Raw genomic sequence first — 17,058 nt, 5'->3', positions numbered from 1 at the left:
CAAATGTATAGAACTTGCTTGAAGCACGCAATTGAACACGACGAAGGCATAGAAATCTTTATAGATCGAGAACCACCCTTTATAGATTGAGCCCGTCGATGAATTAATCAGCCATGTACAACTCGGACATAACCCTTTACTTAACTCCTATTAGTCTTACAACTGATGCTATTCCTTCGTCTCGCCTGTAAGTATTGAATAATGTCCGAGGTGAAATCCCCGGAGGCTATCTCTGTGGCTCCAAGCCAATGAGATCACCACGTCGGGGTTCGGAGTTAAGCACATCAACGGCGTACCAACCGGGTACGAATGTCCCGTTCCTTCGCGTCGTGTCTTTTGCAGTCTAGTATCTGGGACACACTCGGAGGAAAGTCGCGCTTACCAAGCGGCCTCGGGCATCTGGGCAAACTCTCCTCCCGCAAGCGGATCCGTCGCGTGGGAGTAAGATCCCATGTTCGTTTTATGGGGATGAGATTCGGCCCCAATTCTGAATTATTGTCTCTTGTACGCGATAGCGAACATGGCACTACTGATCCTAAATCTAATTTCAGTCCGACTGCCAATCTCAATCCGAATCTCCATCTACAATAGGTCGACTTCCCAAACGGCAAAGAACTAATCTGAAGCGTAATCAATTCCCTCCCTCCAGACAATATCTTCCACATCCTGGCGGATGAATATAAAGCCTTCACTTAGCCGCGGGTGTGTAAAGTGGAGAAGATGGCAGGTGAAATCATGTTGTTGGTGTATTAGAGATTGCTGCGGTCTAAGGAATATCATATGAGGATCATTGGTTCCAGACTGAAATTGAGGGCTGGAAAATATGCAGAGGTAAAATTCGCTGATGGCCGTGATAGAAGATTCGATTCATATACAAAATGTAATATAATATACCTCTGAAGAAAGCCAGAAGAGAACATTGGTATCAAAACCCTCGCAACGCCGGGGAATGCTCAAATCAAACTTTTAGGAAGAGATGATCATTTGCCACATAAGATGGACAGATATATGAATATAAAACAAGAGAATTAAGAGAAAAAGGATGCAGCAGACAAATTTTTTTAGGAAGCCGTTCATTGCCTCGAGTTGTTGTGCTCATAGTTGAACGGCGTGGGGAAGTGCATGCTAGCGCTTAACCCGAACGGATCTGTGTCCAGCATTGGCTCGTACTGGCCGAGCAGCTGATTTGCATTGCTGAAATCGTTGGGCGTGCCCTCGCCTGGTGGTTGGTTGAAACCGGACATATTGTGAGAGCCCGAGGCAACGGACTGCGGGGTGAATCCAGGGACATAAGATGCTGAGCCGTCGTGGTCCTCGTCGACCATATCGGCCTGGGCATCATATTCTTGTTCTGCTTGAGAGGTCAGCCGGGGAAGAACTAAATAAAAAAGTAGGTGAAGACAGGCTTACCGAGCTGATCGTAGTGTTTCTGGAATGGGGAGGGATAGTAAGCAGCCGCGACCCGCGCACCGCGAGGACCCATAGCTCCACCACGGGATTGGGGTTTTGGATCTGACGGCTCGGTCTGCGGCATGCTAATTGCCGGCGGCGAAGTCTGACTGAAAGTCCGGGGCTGGGGGAGGAGCTGGGGCCGTCCCTCGACAGGTGACATGGCGCCCTGGAAGCCGAAGCCGGGGGACTTGGCGTGCGAGGGCGAGGAAACGTGGGAGGTCGGGGTTGCTTGGAACTGCGGCGACGGAATCCCGTATGCGCCTTCCCGCTGCGACATGCCGAACGTCTCGGGCTTCGAGGCGATGCCTGCGGGGTGTCGCTGGTTCGGGCGGGCCCCCGCGCTAGGCGCTGCCTTTGGGGGCATAGGGTTCGCCTTGGGAGGAGCGCCCGGCGCCCCTGTTTTCAGGCGTAGTTCGGCCTGTACATCGATGCCTTGGGGTTGGGGGTTAGTTGAGATTTGGACCAGAGGTTCGGGTAGGGACCGTACCTTTTTCAAGAAGGATCCGCTCCAGCAGGGAGTTCTTATACCGCAGCATCAGACATTCATCAGCGGCGCTGCGATGGCTCTGCTGCAGACTCTGCAGAGATTCCTCATTGCGCTTGATGGTGGTCTCTAGCTGACGGATATACTCCGTCCTGCGTTCTCGGAAGGCCGCCTGTGCCTGCCGGTTGCGCTGCTTTCGCTCTTCCGAGGTGGCATATATCTGAAGAGGGTTAGTATACAATTCAAAGATAACGACATCGGGATATAGGACAGTGACACAAGGGAGAAATGCGGGGCCCCAGATTTGAAAAAAAATGTTACGTACAGGTTTCCTGCCTCCCTTCCTCTTCTGAGTCTGCGCAGCGTCCTGAGTTAAGGGTTCGGCTTCTGGATCTGGTGTCGACACGGTCGAACTGACGGAACCATCCGGACCAGGTTCATGTTTAGGGACGATTGAGTCCATGGCCATATCACTATGGTCAACCATCGCGACCATTATATAATCTAATTCAAGCCTGTAGGCGGCCCTCCGCACACGGAACAGACACAGCCAGTTTTCCCCGCGTTGCCGGACCTGCTGGCCGGCAAAAAAAGGGAGAAAAAAAAAGAAAATGGAAAAAAAGGATAAAAAGGATAAAAGGGGATAAGACACGCGCGGCTAAGTTAGAAGGGACGTGCGAGATAGAGGGAATTCAAGTGACATAAAAGAAAACGGAAATTATGAGAAAGAAAGAGTCAGAGGAATTGAGATAAAAGAGAAAAGAAAAATACCTGTGTAAAGCAATTGACTAAAAAAAAAAAAAAGTCTGTCCGGTCAGGAGGGGCTCTCTCGCGTACCTTAAACTCTTTGACTTTTTCTGTTTTTTTCTTTTTCTTTTTCTTTTCTCTTTTTTCCCTTTTTTTCTTTTGGTTCTTGGGGTTCCACGTTTACTTGAATGGCCTTATCCTTTTCCACATCTCCACAAGACCTTTGTGGGGGTTTCTGTCTGTTTCAGTGTAATGTTGTAATGTAATATTGGTATTCAAGTGCAATTTGTATTTGCAACTTGAACGTTGTATGCAATTTGCAGCAATTCGTAGCTTGCAACTTGCAACTTGCAAGAAAAGTTGTCCGCGGAGAACTCTGAACGTGGAAGTCATGCGCAAATTATAGCCGATACCGGACATAGGACAGATCATCCCATCTTTGACCATCTTAACCTAGTGTTGACTGTATTGACCCTTAAGTATTGACTTGGTATTGGCCATCGGATCTTCGGTGTCCTCCGCCCTATTCAGATGCCACATGACCTTATGGGCCCTGACCCATTGGGGCACCTAGAAGCGAATCACACGCCACTCTCGACCGGTTGCCCTCGGAGACCCAATGAAGGATCATCGTGGGATGACGCCCCTTCCCCGGACTTGGAAGGAATGCACTGCGGATTCCTCATGCATGGAACAGGCTGGTTGAAATTATGCGGGGGGTATGTGTTTGCCAAGGATTCGATGCTCACGCTTTCATCTGGTCTGGACTTATGATCTCATGGCTGAAGGATGTGCGGAGGAGGTTGTTTACCGGTGTACGATTTGGAGCTAGATCTTATACCATCTGTGTTTGGACTTGCCAGATCTCGTCAGCGTACATATGTCGGTACTTTGTACATGGACAGGGTACATGGGCCAAGTCTCGACTTAGAGACCGTGCCCTTGAGCAAATTGTAGAGAACATTGAGTCTTATTTTAGATATCAGGGTCCAAGGTTATTTCTACTTTATAAATCATGTCGAATACAATATACTAGCACATCCTATACAGTATACTCCTTAGTATCTACTACTACATTCTACGTACTCGTACCTAGGCAAAATGTAAACCCTCGGTGATCGGCATTGCCCCCGCCAAACACCCGTCACATGTCATCCTCATCTCCCCGACTTTCTTTTTTACCTCCAAAAAAAATTAAGCTTCACCCCGACCGGGCCGTATTTTCAATTGAGAATCAGACTTGCTTATTCTTATTGCGCAATATGGCTACCCCCTTGCCTAAGGACCGCCCCGATGAGGCTCCCACCGTGACGACACAAGATTCTCAGCCGCCAAACACCAATGCCGCACCGACACTAGAGCCAGCACCCGCGCAATCACAGCAAGGAGTCGCAAATGACGACGATGAAGACTCAGACTTCGATGAGCTAGATGGTAACACATACCCGCCTCTCTTCCTTATCCCGCCCCCTCACACCCGTCCCCGCGGTATGATCCGAAAACACTCACACGTACAGACGTCCTCGACGACTTCAACAAACCCAAACCCACTCCTCCCGCAAACCCACCCGCACCCTCCGCCGCCAAACCCGATCCCTCAACAGGAGTTGCACCTCCAGACTTCGACGAAGATGCCTTCCTCAAGCAACTCGAACAAGACATGGCGAACATGATGGGAGGCGGCGGTGCTGGAAGCAGCTCAGACCCCAACTTCCAAGCAACGGTCGACCAAGGTGCCGACGTATTCGCAAAACAGCTCGAAGAGAGCGGGATCCCGCCAGGCGATTTCCTTAAACAGCTCCTCGCCGACGTGATGGCCGAGGAGGGCGGTTCCGGAGCTGGAGCCGGAGCTTCAGCAGAGAGTCTTGCAGCAGCCGCAGCCGCGGCCGGCATTTCTGCTCCTAGCACTCAGGGCTCCTCTACTACGCCAGCTGTAGGCGCAGGTGCGGAGCAACCCACCGACTCGTTCAACGACGCCATCAAGCGCACAATGGGCCGCATGAAGGAAAGCGGGGATAAAGCTACTGCCGCAGCAAGTAATGAAGACGATATCTCGGAGGATATGCTGGCGCAGCTGCTTAAGGCTGTTGAGGCGGGGGCAGCGGGTGCTGGTGAAGATGGAGACCTATCTAAGATGTTCATGGGCATGATGGAGCAGTTGTCTAACAAGGAGATGCTGTATGAGCCAATGAAGGAGTTGGATGTCAAGTTTGGGCCGTGGATTGAGAAAAATAAGAACAGTGGCAAGGTTTCGGCGGAGGATATGGAGCGGTTTGAGACGCAGGCGCGGGTTGTTAAGCAGATTGTGGAGAAGTTCGAGGAGAAGAGCTTCTCGGATGATGATCCCAAGTGTCGAGAGTATGTGTGGGAGAGGATGCAGGAGGTGAGTTGTTCTACATTTGGATCGGAGAGATCTTCTTTCGATTTTCATGCTGACTATGTCTTCAGATGCAAGCGGCTGGAAGCCCACCTGAGGAACTCGTTTCGAACCCCCTCATGGAGGACCTGGGAGGTGCGGCGGCTGGAGCTGGCGGAGTGCCTGATTGCCCGCAGCAGTGATGTGATCTTGAAAATGTATGATTGAATCTTGAAAGGAAGACATCGCCTTGATGCTGAGGCTTGCTTGTTTCCCTTGTCACTCATACACCGTCTGTGTATTGTACATATGCAACCCACGTCGATATACCCTTATTTACTTTATATACATACCCGGATTCCCGTCTCGCCCAACCCAAATGGAAACAAAAACGCCACCCAATGCAATGCCTCGCAAAGGAAAATCAACACTAAACCGTAGCCCTAGCCCTAGCCCATTCATGACATGTCCATATCCTGAGACTGCGACTGAGGCTGACACTGAGACTGGAACTGATTCCCCTGAGGCTCCGGCAATCCCATGAATATATCGTCATACTCATCATCGCTAAACGAACCTAGCCCATTACGCTGTAAATCGCCAACTCTCCCAGGAACCCGACTCTCAGTCTCCCTGAGAGCCATCTCCATGGCCTCCTCCTGAGACATGAATTCATCGAGTGCATGAACATCATCTACCCAAGCCGCAGAGTCAGCAAATACTCTTAGCATAGTGCATAATCCAGTCCATATCCACCAGTCTTCAATCCGCACACCATATTCACATATCGAACAACCGAAACCAAAAGAAACCAGAAACCAACGTACCAGGAAGCATATCGTCTTCATCCACCTCCCCCTCAAACCCCGCAATAACACCCTCCCCATCCCTCGCCATACTCTCCTCCCACCTCCTCCGATCAGCAAGATGCTCCATACGCATCATCTGCTCTCCGCGCGCCTCAAAGCGGCCATGGTCACGCTCATTACGCACCCGATTGAGGAACATCTTACGCGTTTTCGAGCGCGCCAGACCCGCCGTGCCCTGGAGCGGGTTCGCGATCGTAGAGGCGTATCGCGCTTCGTATTTCGGCTTTTGGCGGGTTGGCGAGGAGGGCGAGGTGGGTGTCTGAGTGTGGAGGAATGGGTTTGATGAGGTTGGTGTTGTTGAGGCGGAGGAGGACGCGTTGAACTGCATTGGGATTGGGGAGTGGTGGTTTTGTACGTGTCGCGCGAGTGGCTCGGTCTGGATGTTGAAGGTAGGTGGCGGGTTGCTTTGCGACGCGCTTTGGATGCTGCGCGTCGGGGACATGGTCCATATGGGTGGAGTCGTGTTGTGCTTTCTGAGCGGGGAGGAGCGGGCTGGGTAGTAGTGGGTTTGTCGGAAGGGGGTTTGGGGGGATTGTGTTGCGAACATTGTGTAGATGGTGGATGGTGGATGGTTATATGGGGTTGTCTGGCGTATCCGTGGGTCGGATGCGGAAGTCGGGTGCGTCAGTTGGCTGGTCTTGGGTAAGGTGTTTAATTGATTTCTCCAGGGCTATTATGTATGTAAATATATCGTATTGATTGAGAATGAATAAGGTAAGTGGTTTACTCTGTCGAGGTCTGAGAGATAAAGTCCCTGTCAGGACACGCTAATTTAGCGCGTTCTGCCCCCTTACATTGTCAGTGGTGGTACGGAGTATGGAGTATATTGTATGCATATCATAATGTTATCTCGACTAATATCCCAAAAATGATCCAACTAGTAGCGTCACTTAATCCTCTTTCCAATTCATCTATTTCAAACAGTCCATCCACTATGATATCTACAGCAATGCAAGAATTCCAGCTAGTACTGCAGTGCCAGCAGCAAACCCGCTTACCCTAACAGCCACCGCAGAATTCTCACTACTATCCTCGTCATCACTGGGGTCCTCTTCAGTGACAACTTTCAGACATGTCAGCTGAGAAGCCGCTTTGTCCACAAGACTGCTGTTGCCATTTCCAGTGAAGACCGTGAGGACCGGCGTAATCTTATATGCCTCATCGTAGAGAGCCGTTGCTGTGTTGTCGTTCTACAGAGTGTACATTAACTACTGCATATATTAGACATGAATATAATTCCACTTACCAGAGCAGTGACACTCGCAATCTCCATCAGCTGATCAGACTTGGGCTGAATAGGCCAGCAGTCTGAGGAATTCTGAACCACATTGAGATCACCAAGTGACTTAACAGTAAAATTCCCAAGGTTGCCACCATTACCCGCGAATCCATTGCATTCATCGAGAGAGGTACTCTTTAATTCTCGCTCGAGGCTTGTACAGACATTTCCATCAGCCTCGTCAGCTGATTCCGTTGCCTTCTCCGTAAGCCTTTCGATGCATGTCTTGTCAATCACATCGGAACAGCCACCGCTCGCAGCGCGGACATCATTCCCATTTCGATTGAATTTCTTAGACGGAGCATCGTTGAAGACGACAATACAGCCGGAAAAGTCCCTGGTCTCTACGTCCGAGGGTGTGCCCAGGTAATAGAACGACTTGAAGGAACGCATGGTCTTGTCATTGTCATTGCTAGCCAGCCCCGCAGACACATTTACACCTTTCACAAGGGAGAAACCCTCAAGAGACGAGGGAACGTCGGGGATGCGGGATAGTCCGATACCAAGGAAGGTATTGTCTTCCACTGTGCAGCGGTCATTGATACCTTCTTTGGGACATGAGACCTCGTCGCAGCCTACAAGGGTAGAGGAGAGTTCTCCGTCCTCTGCAAGGGTGGAAGAAACGAACAGAGAAAGGGCAAGAGCGAGCGTGGATGGTTTGAGCTGGATCATTGTTTTTTGATGTTGTATAAATGTGAGCTGGATATGGTTTCGCGATATGAGGGGAACCAGTCTAATATCAGAGAAACTTCTATATCTCCCAGCGGCTAGGGGCCTTTATTAGTTATACGCTTTCCTATGCCAACTTATGCCTTCGCAAGAAAAGTGAGCACAAGTCCATAGTTGGGCACCTCAGTGACATCATTTGCGGTGGCTTACATGCTTGGCTGGATGAGGCTGTCGTGCCCGGCGTTTGGGGGCGGCTTCAAAGGATACATAGTCCACCTTGGCTGATTGGGTGCGTCGCGGAGTACTTATTAATGGCTTTCTTGTATGATTGGGGGTGTTTCTTGTTAGTGTCTCCAACCTATAATCCACGTGCTGGCCTGATTGGGGGCGTTTCTTCTTAAAGGCTTCAACTTCCTGTTTTGCTTACTTGGCTGGTTGGGGGCGATGATTTCGAGAGGCCAAATCTCATGTTGTGGTTGCAGCGGATTTCTTGGCAGCGGGTGCCGATCTCTTGACGCTCACTTTTCAGCCCTCAACTTGGAACAGCCCTGGAGGGCTGTGGACCTGGGCAAACCTTGGAAGCTCTCAGGATAGGGCTAAGAGGAAGTACGATGACAATGCACTCAGTCCATAGCCACGTTGCCTACACAGTACAGTATACACGGCTGATCCAGGTACGTCTTCATATGAGATAGGTAGTCGATGCTCGTACTAAATGGGAAGGTCCTCACTGGTCTTGCTTCATGGTTCTTAGATTTATAAATCTATATATCTTTGTGGTGTGAGGCTGGTGCAGACCTGTAATAAAGCTGGACCATCCAAAACATTCCTACACGGCCTATACGAAGAACCACGCTGATTGGAAACACTACACATTTGCCTCCCAGCTGGAGGCGCAGGTCGACCGCCAGATTGATAGCGCCTGTCTTTCTGGGAACAGCAAGAGTCGGGAGTACCGAGTGAATGAGTGTCTGGCCCTGGAGGTGAAAGATGATCGGCGTGGATACAGATCGAGATCGGATGTCGATCTTAATCCACACTGTTACCAAAGTTTGCTAGCATATAGAACGTAATACTGTGGAATGTTTCACGAATTGGATTCATTTGCCTTGAATTACATACATACGGATCAGAACAGATCAAGATAGAAGGGACCTTTGCAGCACCAACACTGTACAATCTGACGTCTGATGCTGCAAAAGGTAAAAGAATAGGATATTGGTCAAGGCATAATGAAGTTCACCACAGGAAAACACTAAGCGCTTAGATACGGGGAATCAAAAATAGATAACAGGCATAATGGGAAAGTAGTGCCGTATTTTTGTCAGCCGCGTAGGGGATCGAAAGTCGCGATCACGAAAAAAGGAATGTGGTGGTTGCCGAAAAAAAGATAAAATCGCTCAAATGGATGCACAGATATTCAATCTATAATGAACGGAGGGGATGGGTGTGAAAACGCCCGAAAAGAAAAAAAGCAATTTTGCAACCGAAGAAAAACGCAACCCTGAGCTCGCATACCCTGTCCATAGCGCCTGATAAAAGCATGAAGATCGTACAAGAATTACACTTCGACGAGTGTCAAGTCAACACAGTACGCTTAGAAGTTGGACGCCGCGTTGACAGGACCAGGGTTGTGATACTGGTCTAGTGTGTTCTTGAAGGGGGTGTTGCCGGCCGGACTGGGGGCCTTCTCGCGAGGACCGGAGCCCACAGCGGTGCCACCCATCAGATCGTCCTCATCGCCGAATTGCTCATTGCGCTTCTTGTGGATTCTCCAGAAGACCAAGCCCAAGGCACCGATAAGGATAGCACCACCGACACCCACCACGACACCGATGATGATCTTCTTGTCCGAAGAAGACACACCGCTAGAACCGGAGCCCTTATCGGCATTAAGAGAAGGTTCGGCAACGGGAGTGGAGGTCGTGGTCATCACGTTGGCGACGGTGGATCCATCACTGGTCGCGTAGGAAGTGATGGTCTTCACAACCGGGGTCTGGGTAGTCGTGGTGCTCCTGGACGAAGTGGTGCTATCGCCATCAGTACCTGGTGCGGAGGTGGGCTCAGTGTTGGAAGTGGTTGAAGGGACGGTGGGTTCGGGAGTGGAAGAGGGCGATGCTGAAGTGGTAGGGTCGGTGGTAGTAGGGTCGGTGGTGGAAGAAGTCGTGGTAGTAGGCTCAGTGCTGGTAGTTGACTCTTTTGTAGAGGTCTCTTTAGAGGATGTGGAAGTTGATGAAGTCGTTGGTGTTGTTTCAGGCGCTTCTGAAGTGGAGGAGGAAGTGGTCTGAGTGGTGAGATCGGACACGATGTTGGAGACACCAGCACTCTGGGCTGCGACCGCAGTCAACAGCAGAGCCTGTATGAAGAGCGAGAGGCTGGATAGACGCATGGTTGGGATAACGAACGTGAGTACAGAGTAACGAAAGAATTTGACCTGAAGTCAAGAGGATAAAGAGGAATAAGCAGGAAAATGAAAAAGGAGTCAAAGCGAAAAGGCGAGCCTTGGGCAGTGTTGTTTGTCCCGAACTTTGGAAGGCGCTAGTCCTGATTTAGATTGCACTAGTCTCAGACTAAACCCACGCGCCGAGGAATCTGCCACTATGATTGGCTGGTGATTCAATAGAAAACACGTTAGACTGGGTCGCCTGGATGTTTGACCGCTTGTGGTTACAATTGTCTTAAAATAAGATTTGATTTTTAACAAAATAAACCTTAGAAGAAAGTGGTAGAGAGGAAAGGAACTCTTATAATGAAGCCAGTGAGTTCACGAGTAAATGACTGACTACATATATCCATGGATACCTTAGGTACCTATATAGCCCTAGAGATCAGAAAGGAAAAACTCTGAACATGTGGGCTGAACATGTGTTGACGACGCACTCCGTACCCCTCGCTTCCTGCTCCATATTTAGCACATCTCCCATGATCTGCCTCTGATCTTCCACATTATTGGCATTGGCATAAAGCCGCTGTATGACATCTTGCATAAATGCTACCCTGTCACCACAGGTCGCCTAATGAATGGTTGACATCTTCCTACAAACATCTGGTCTGCAGGGATTTTCGCGCTGTGTCATGTCACACTAATCCCTCGGGTACCTGGCCGCCCCTTTTTCGACTCATCGTTTCATAAAAAGCCGACGCAGCCGGAGATGACCTAAAAATTGGAGTCCTTTTGCCCCTAACCCCAATCAGTCCATGTGGCGTGCCGCTGACAGCCTACAACATACATTGTGGGATTCCTGCTATTTCTGCCCAGGTGCCCAGCTGCCCAGGTGGAACCTTCTACGGAGTACGGAGTAGGGTCTGCTTAGTTACCTGTTGTCGGGTCAGGGACAACGTCGGGAAGACCTCGGAAATGTGCATTGTAGAAGGCACTCTCTATGGACCTCTCCTCGATACCTTTCTCTTTTAGTCTTGCCCTTCACCGATTCATTTCTGAAAATAACATTGCAGCCTTCCGGCAAGGATTCCAGCCGAGATGAGCGGTTATTTACTGATCCCAGTTCTCTGACAGGCGTCACAGACCGGTCGATCTCGACGTTTCGCATCTACTGCGTAGATATGAGGCAAATGTACAGAGCATACCTAGGTAGTAACTTCGTTCCAATGAAGCACTATTAATCATAACGTTCAAAAGAGTCATGTTACCTAACCGGAGCGCCATGCCAAGATGCCTTACCTGCATGGCCACTTTCCTTATATCCGTCCCATCCGCCCACATTTTCTCCACATATAGGTGGCTCTAGTATTAATAGTGGAATATAGTAGTACATAGTTATTATTTTCACGTCGTATTGAGTTAGCGAGACAATGGTACGGGTCTTTGGCAAGGGTATTTGGAGATATCGAGATTATTTGAATATCCAACCATACGTCTGTGAGATTAGCAATTAGCAAAAGCCACTACCGATTTTCCAACTATGTCTGGGACTCGCAAAGAGGCCTGGTAACACAATGGAAGCGGAGTAGGGTTTTTAGGGGCCGTCAGGACAACCGGGCTTTTGCCCAACAGAGAATGTAATGTATCCGGGCATAGTTTTGAAGACGTACGCATATTGTGGTAGTTCTTCTTATCCTTCTGGCTATATACAGAACTTATAAAGGGAAGACAATCTACCAAAGGTTATACTAAGGGAATATCTAAGACATCTAAAGGACTACTAGAACGACTACTCAAAGACAGCGAAAGAAGTCTACTAGAACAAGTATGACAAGGCCGTACAAGCGGCTAGCTATTCTTATATATTACCTAGCTATAAGCCGACTAGAAAGGCAGAGAAAGGTGATGAAGGCCATATCGCGAGTAGGCCGGTTGTCGTGACAGTCCCTTCGTATTGGAGTCTCTACTTCAAGAGTCTCTCCTGCAGCACATAAATAGAAAGTTTAACGGAGGCCTTATTTGGACCTTGCTTTGTGGTCACAAGTGAAAGCTTTGGTTCCTCGCAATGACAAAGGTCAAATGTCCTATAATAGCCATACAATAAGGTGGAGATCGTGGTAGTTTGTTTGCCTCAAGGTCTATTTCTTTGTCCATTTCCCAGGAATAGAATCTCTCTTTATTCTTCCCTTTCGCTCCTCAAGAGATCTGAACATAAATGCATTCTTCTTCCTATCTTCACTTCAACAGCCTTGCAACTTTCATACCCAGTTACTGCAGACATTCAGCGTTCATCATTCACCTTCAGAGCTTTTAGCATATCCAAAATTCATACGCCATACGAGTTCATTGCATAGTCAGTCTACCCGATCAACCCTTCTACAACTGAATTCTACCACGAGTCTTACAAGAGGAAACATGGCCGAGACACGCTCTCCTCCCGAGGTCACCACATCCACGCTTCCCACCCTCGACGTTCAATACGAAAACAAATTCAAGGATTACGAGCTCTCAGATATTACACATATTGTCATACAGTGAGTGTCATTCTGAATTATGTGCACATAGGCTTGCAATGAGTACTAACGTGAACTAGTCTATCTGATACACACATCAGGAACATCATGAATTCAAATACCGATATCTCCAATGAGTACGGCAACCAAGGTTATTTGGATATTGTCAGGAAGATGCTCTCCGTGACGTTCTTCGGAAACGAAAACCAGCTGGAATGGCTCGGCACCGAGCGCCTTGGTAGACGGAAGTTCGTTGCATTCACCAACATCAAAAATAAAGAGAAGTGGGTTCAGAACCAGAGCCTGAGATACGGAAAGCTGAAGATGGTTGAAGTCATGTTCATGCGGACCAACCCTCGGGAGACACAGAAGATCTTCTGGAGGCCTGCCAGAAAGATTGTCTTTCGTCATGTTCTGATTAAAGTGCGTAACTCGGTTGAGAAGGCCCGGGTTCGAGCTGCGACAACACGAGCGGGTATGATCTCTCAGAAACTGGCATATAGGCTGCGGAAGTGTTCGGCTTCAGTATGATCGGCTTGCTTTGGGGACCAGGTTAGACTAGTACAAATTGTTCGAAGCGATAGAATTCATCGTGATTGTACTCTTTCCGTTCACATACTCTGCCCGAGCGAATAGTCTGCGTAGATCGGTCGTAAATATTCAGAGCAATTCGCTATCAAGGTGCATCCAACGTAACAATCTTGCGGCACACCCTCGAGAGTGATCCCAAGACTCCATATATATGCCCCCGTTATTGGTCCCAGCCTTGCTGCATATATAAACAGCTGGAAATAGTAGAAGGGGCAAGTCAATGATTCAAATCAAGTTCACTCTCCGGATGAAACAAGGGATGCATCGCAGGGAGTGTGAAAGTGCATCCCACTGTATACCCGGTGTCGACAAAAGCGCCAAAAGAAGCAAAATTCCAGATTTCCGCAAGGTGAAAAAAAACAGCATATTGTATCGTATTCAATGTGGGTATCATCAGTTTCCTTATCAAACAAGCGCCAGGGTGTCAAAATTTGTTCCGCGGGTTTCCCTTCATTTGGTCCTTCAGCTCTTCCTTGAAATGATTAAAGAATTTCCTGTATTCGAAATCTAACCAGAACAGATCAGCCACACTATTCACCAAATTCTGATGCCAAACATACCTTGTCCCTCGAGTTTGGTGCCTCCCTGCTCCTCCGGAGGCACCCCGTACCTGATATGTTGAACTTTTTGGTGAACTCGGCCCACCATACGATGGAAGATCGGACTTCGAAGGAGCTGCGCAGATGGGATCAGAATGTACACTCAAAAACAAAGATATCAATATTGGAACAACGTACTCGAACGGTGAGCCAGACCTAAGATGGAACAGTGTCAGTGAAGATCGGAGTGGCGATAGCAAAAGCACTTACCTCCATACTTCGAAGCAAGAGATTCAGAACCATCTTGCAGTTCTTTAATAATCGACCATGGGGCTTCAAGTGCAGCTAATATGGAAGAACAAGTCGAAGGTTGAGATGGAAAAAGAACAGTCCTGGGGTCTCGATCGTCATAAGACTTTATTAGTCATCCTCCCCGCGGCCCCGCGAGCGAAGCTTTCCTGAATCATCCCGAGATGATGGTTTTACAACCTGGGTTATGACTTTTCTCCATAGAGTCACTAATTAAACGGCTAGCGATGGTCGTGTGGCTTTGTCGACATCCTGCCTCCGAATCCTGACCCGAAATGATGATGGCAAGTGGCGCTGAACAAACTTCACAAGTGGCTCAGTTCTTTGCTATCTAGTTAAGAAAACACGTTTCTCTCACAACGCCCAGAGAATGACCAAAGGTTGCTATACCTGCCGACGACGTCGCATTATATGCGACAATGGCCAACCCACCTGTCGAAAGTGTCGAGATGCGGGGAAAGAATGTCTGGGGTATCAGAAACCACTTGTTTGGGTCAAGGGTGGTGTGGCTAGTCGAGGAAAGATGATGGGCCGCAGCTTTGATGACCTGGAAATACCGCCTAGCAAGCCAAAGCGCCAGTCAGCTACCGAGACGTATGATTCGACTGCGACGAGCGGCGGGTTCGGCTTTTTGTCTATCGCTGAATCCCCATCCGATGTCGAATCGCACAGTTCTGGGACCCAACCTAGTCCGGAGACTGATGGATGGACTTTTGAGACGGAGAAACCCAACATTTGGGGGAGAAATTGCGCACTTGGGGGGTCAATCCAGCCGAGGAACAGGACACCTCAATTGTTCATGTTCCTCGAGACACTCCTCCTGCCGACTATATTCCAACGCCATGGGGACTGGTAGATCCACTGCTCAAAGATCTCAGCCGGTTATCAAGGTACTACGTACATCATTGTGAGACTTCCCCAATGAATTATCCGTGGCTTCGCTGACAATTACTCGTAAGACAATCAATATATGGTGAACGACTTCGCCCTTTACTCCCAACACAAAAACCCCTTCCGAGATCTTACTGCGCTGATCAATCATTCTCCTGTTCTCGCCAGCAGCATCGCTGCCCTTGGGGCTGTTCATTGCTCCCTTGTATCGGAATCGGACTCTTCTGTCCTACCATGGTCATCGGGCAATCTATCGATGTCAGTAGAGGAGATTGAAGATATTGTCGCACCGGCAAGTTCTCGAAAATCCACTTCGCAAGCCTACCATCATTTCTTGGAGTACAAGCAGCGCGCCCTTCGCCAATTATCTATGGATCTCCATAACCCGGTGATGCAGAAGGACGGCAGGACCTTGGCTGCTATTGTCTTGCTTGCCTTTATAGACATATTTGAGTCTGGCAGCGGGGCCTGGAGTTATCATATTGAGGGCGCGAAGAAGCTTCTCAAGGACCGACCTGAAAATGGCCCGGGACAAGGGATTCTCGACGACCTGGACGCCTTTGCCCTTGACGGGTGTTTAATGTAAGATTCGGGTATTTGCTTATAGCGAAAAGTATTTGCTGACCGTACAGAATGGAAATCATGGGATCAACACTAGCTCGCCCAGGCGCACTCTCAAAGCCCTTTTACTCCTCATCCATGGGCCCAGAGATCCTCAAACGCCTCGAAGAAAATTCTTGGGTCGGATGTCCCGCCTATCTCCTAGAAGTGATTTTCTTCCTCCACGCCCTCTGGTACCCAGACTCCGAAGTCGCCGCCATAACTCCCCAACCAACAGCGCTGCCAAATGCAATTCAGCACAGTCAGCCTCTCACCCTAGACTCATTCGGAAGTCTCCTCCAAGGAATCCGCGACTTCGACCCAATAGCCTGGAGCCAAGAAATGCAAAATGTCTTCTTCATCCCAAACCTAACCTACCGTCTCGCTCTTGCAACCTCCTACCAAGACGCTGTCTACCTTTACACCAGCCGCCTCCTCTCACGCGCCAGAGAAGGCTTCTCGCCCCCCTGGGCAGATGTAGGCCTCCCGCTCGACCATAAACTCATCGCCACGAACCTCATCACGCAAATCTGCCTCATCCCAGATTCGGACCCCCACTTCAAATGTCTCATCTGGCCCACCTTCATCGCTGGTGCAGAATGTCGCCCTTCGCAGCGGGGTCTTATTCTTGAAAAGCTCGGCTCGCTCTATGAGGCCCTGACGAGTGTTAATGTCCGCAATGCTGCGTGGGTCCTGCGTCTCATGTGGCAGAAACAAGATCTCAAGCGCCAGGAGTGTCAGAATTTTTCCGGTGAACAGGGCTATGATAATAATGATTACGATATTGAGTTTGACTGGATCGAGGAGTTGGATAATACGCGCCTCGACTGGTTGTTCATCTAATTTGTGGAAAACAATGGAGATATATCCACGGCCCAGGGCCATGAGCCCTGGAGGTCCCTCGCCTTTATGACTAATGTCTACTTGTACCTACCTATATATACCTGTCAATTAGTACATTATTTAAGATCACTTTGCTTGGGATACGAAGTGTTTTATTATGGAACTCAACATATATAAGGATCGTAGGGAGACGGTAGAGTGATAATTTGTGAGAAGGAAAATCGGGTATATGATCTCTCGGCCTATAACAGAGGAAGAAGAAGAGCAAGAAAAAGAAGAGTCGAGAAAGTGTATGCTAAGAGGAGAAGCAAGGGATGTACTTCGAAGAGGAATGAAGCAAGTAGAAGAAAATCACAATGAAAATGAAGTAAAACCAAAAATGCCACTGCAAGGAAGCAAAGGAGCCAAGGAAGACAATAGACGCAATGAGAAAGATGAGGATATCGAAGGAAAAGTAATCCTATGTCCGAATTTGCCCTAGAAAGAAACAGATATAAGAGAAGGGGGAAATGAGGACACAGGCATATCAGCCT

At 48.9% G+C, this 17,058-nt stretch overlaps 8 protein-coding genes across 8 annotated transcripts; 3 read left to right on the top strand and 5 right to left on the bottom strand.

Annotated features, from left to right (window-relative positions):
- Nucleotides 1–1,073: 1,073 nt before the first annotated feature.
- Nucleotides 1,074–2,432, bottom strand: N7519_002631 (bZIP transcription factor; the record flags this gene model as incomplete). Its single annotated transcript, XM_057289409.1, has 4 exons — nucleotides 1,074–1,351; nucleotides 1,411–1,884; nucleotides 1,940–2,156; nucleotides 2,262–2,432. The coding sequence occupies 4 exons, from the start codon at nucleotides 2,430–2,432 to the stop codon at nucleotides 1,074–1,076; spliced, it is 1,140 nt and encodes a 379-aa protein (XP_057150611.1).
- A 1,513-nt stretch (nucleotides 2,433–3,945) lies between these two features.
- pex19 (putative peroxisomal membrane protein receptor Pex19) lies at nucleotides 3,946–5,242 on the top strand (the record flags this gene model as incomplete). Its single annotated transcript, XM_057289408.1, has 3 exons — nucleotides 3,946–4,117; nucleotides 4,201–5,066; nucleotides 5,132–5,242. 3 exons carry the CDS (start codon nucleotides 3,946–3,948, stop codon nucleotides 5,240–5,242), a joined length of 1,149 nt encoding a protein of 382 aa, XP_057150610.1.
- A 255-nt stretch (nucleotides 5,243–5,497) lies between these two features.
- On the bottom strand, nucleotides 5,498–6,455 carry N7519_002629 (uncharacterized protein; the record flags this gene model as incomplete). The annotated part of the gene is made up of 2 exons (XM_057289407.1): nucleotides 5,498–5,733; nucleotides 5,867–6,455. The coding sequence occupies 2 exons, from the start codon at nucleotides 6,453–6,455 to the stop codon at nucleotides 5,498–5,500; spliced, it is 825 nt and encodes a 274-aa protein (XP_057150609.1).
- Nucleotides 6,456–6,849: 394 nt separating this feature from the next.
- On the bottom strand, nucleotides 6,850–7,859 carry N7519_002628 (uncharacterized protein; the record flags this gene model as incomplete). Its single annotated transcript, XM_057289406.1, has 2 exons — nucleotides 6,850–7,098; nucleotides 7,155–7,859. 2 exons carry the CDS (start codon nucleotides 7,857–7,859, stop codon nucleotides 6,850–6,852), a joined length of 954 nt encoding a protein of 317 aa, XP_057150608.1.
- A 1,594-nt stretch (nucleotides 7,860–9,453) lies between these two features.
- midA (putative cell wall protein) lies at nucleotides 9,454–10,245 on the bottom strand (the record flags this gene model as incomplete). The annotated part of the gene is made up of 1 exon (XM_057289405.1): nucleotides 9,454–10,245. The coding sequence occupies one exon, from the start codon at nucleotides 10,243–10,245 to the stop codon at nucleotides 9,454–9,456; it is 792 nt and encodes a 263-aa protein (XP_057150607.1).
- A 2,409-nt stretch (nucleotides 10,246–12,654) lies between these two features.
- N7519_002626 (uncharacterized protein) lies at nucleotides 12,655–13,283 on the top strand (the record flags this gene model as incomplete). The annotated part of the gene is made up of 2 exons (XM_057289404.1): nucleotides 12,655–12,773; nucleotides 12,833–13,283. The coding sequence occupies 2 exons, from the start codon at nucleotides 12,655–12,657 to the stop codon at nucleotides 13,281–13,283; spliced, it is 570 nt and encodes a 189-aa protein (XP_057150606.1).
- A 484-nt stretch (nucleotides 13,284–13,767) lies between these two features.
- N7519_002625 (uncharacterized protein) lies at nucleotides 13,768–14,185 on the bottom strand (the record flags this gene model as incomplete). The annotated part of the gene is made up of 4 exons (XM_057289403.1): nucleotides 13,768–13,850; nucleotides 13,904–14,018; nucleotides 14,081–14,098; nucleotides 14,153–14,185. 4 exons carry the CDS (start codon nucleotides 14,183–14,185, stop codon nucleotides 13,768–13,770), a joined length of 249 nt encoding a protein of 82 aa, XP_057150605.1.
- A 976-nt stretch (nucleotides 14,186–15,161) lies between these two features.
- On the top strand, nucleotides 15,162–16,525 carry N7519_002624 (uncharacterized protein; the record flags this gene model as incomplete). Its single annotated transcript, XM_057289402.1, has 2 exons — nucleotides 15,162–15,664; nucleotides 15,715–16,525. 2 exons carry the CDS (start codon nucleotides 15,162–15,164, stop codon nucleotides 16,523–16,525), a joined length of 1,314 nt encoding a protein of 437 aa, XP_057150604.1.
- Between the last annotated feature and the right edge of the window lie 533 nt (nucleotides 16,526–17,058).

The sequence above is a fragment of the Penicillium mononematosum genome (genome assembly GCF_028829835.1).
Source record: "Penicillium mononematosum strain IBT 11891 chromosome Unknown utg000002l:1.0-8112719.0:1.0-8118358.0, whole genome shotgun sequence".
NCBI classification, from domain to species: domain Eukaryota; kingdom Fungi; phylum Ascomycota; class Eurotiomycetes; order Eurotiales; family Aspergillaceae; genus Penicillium; species Penicillium mononematosum.
Note: the sequence above shows the minus strand (reverse complement) of the source record. Positions and strands in the feature narration are given on the sequence as shown.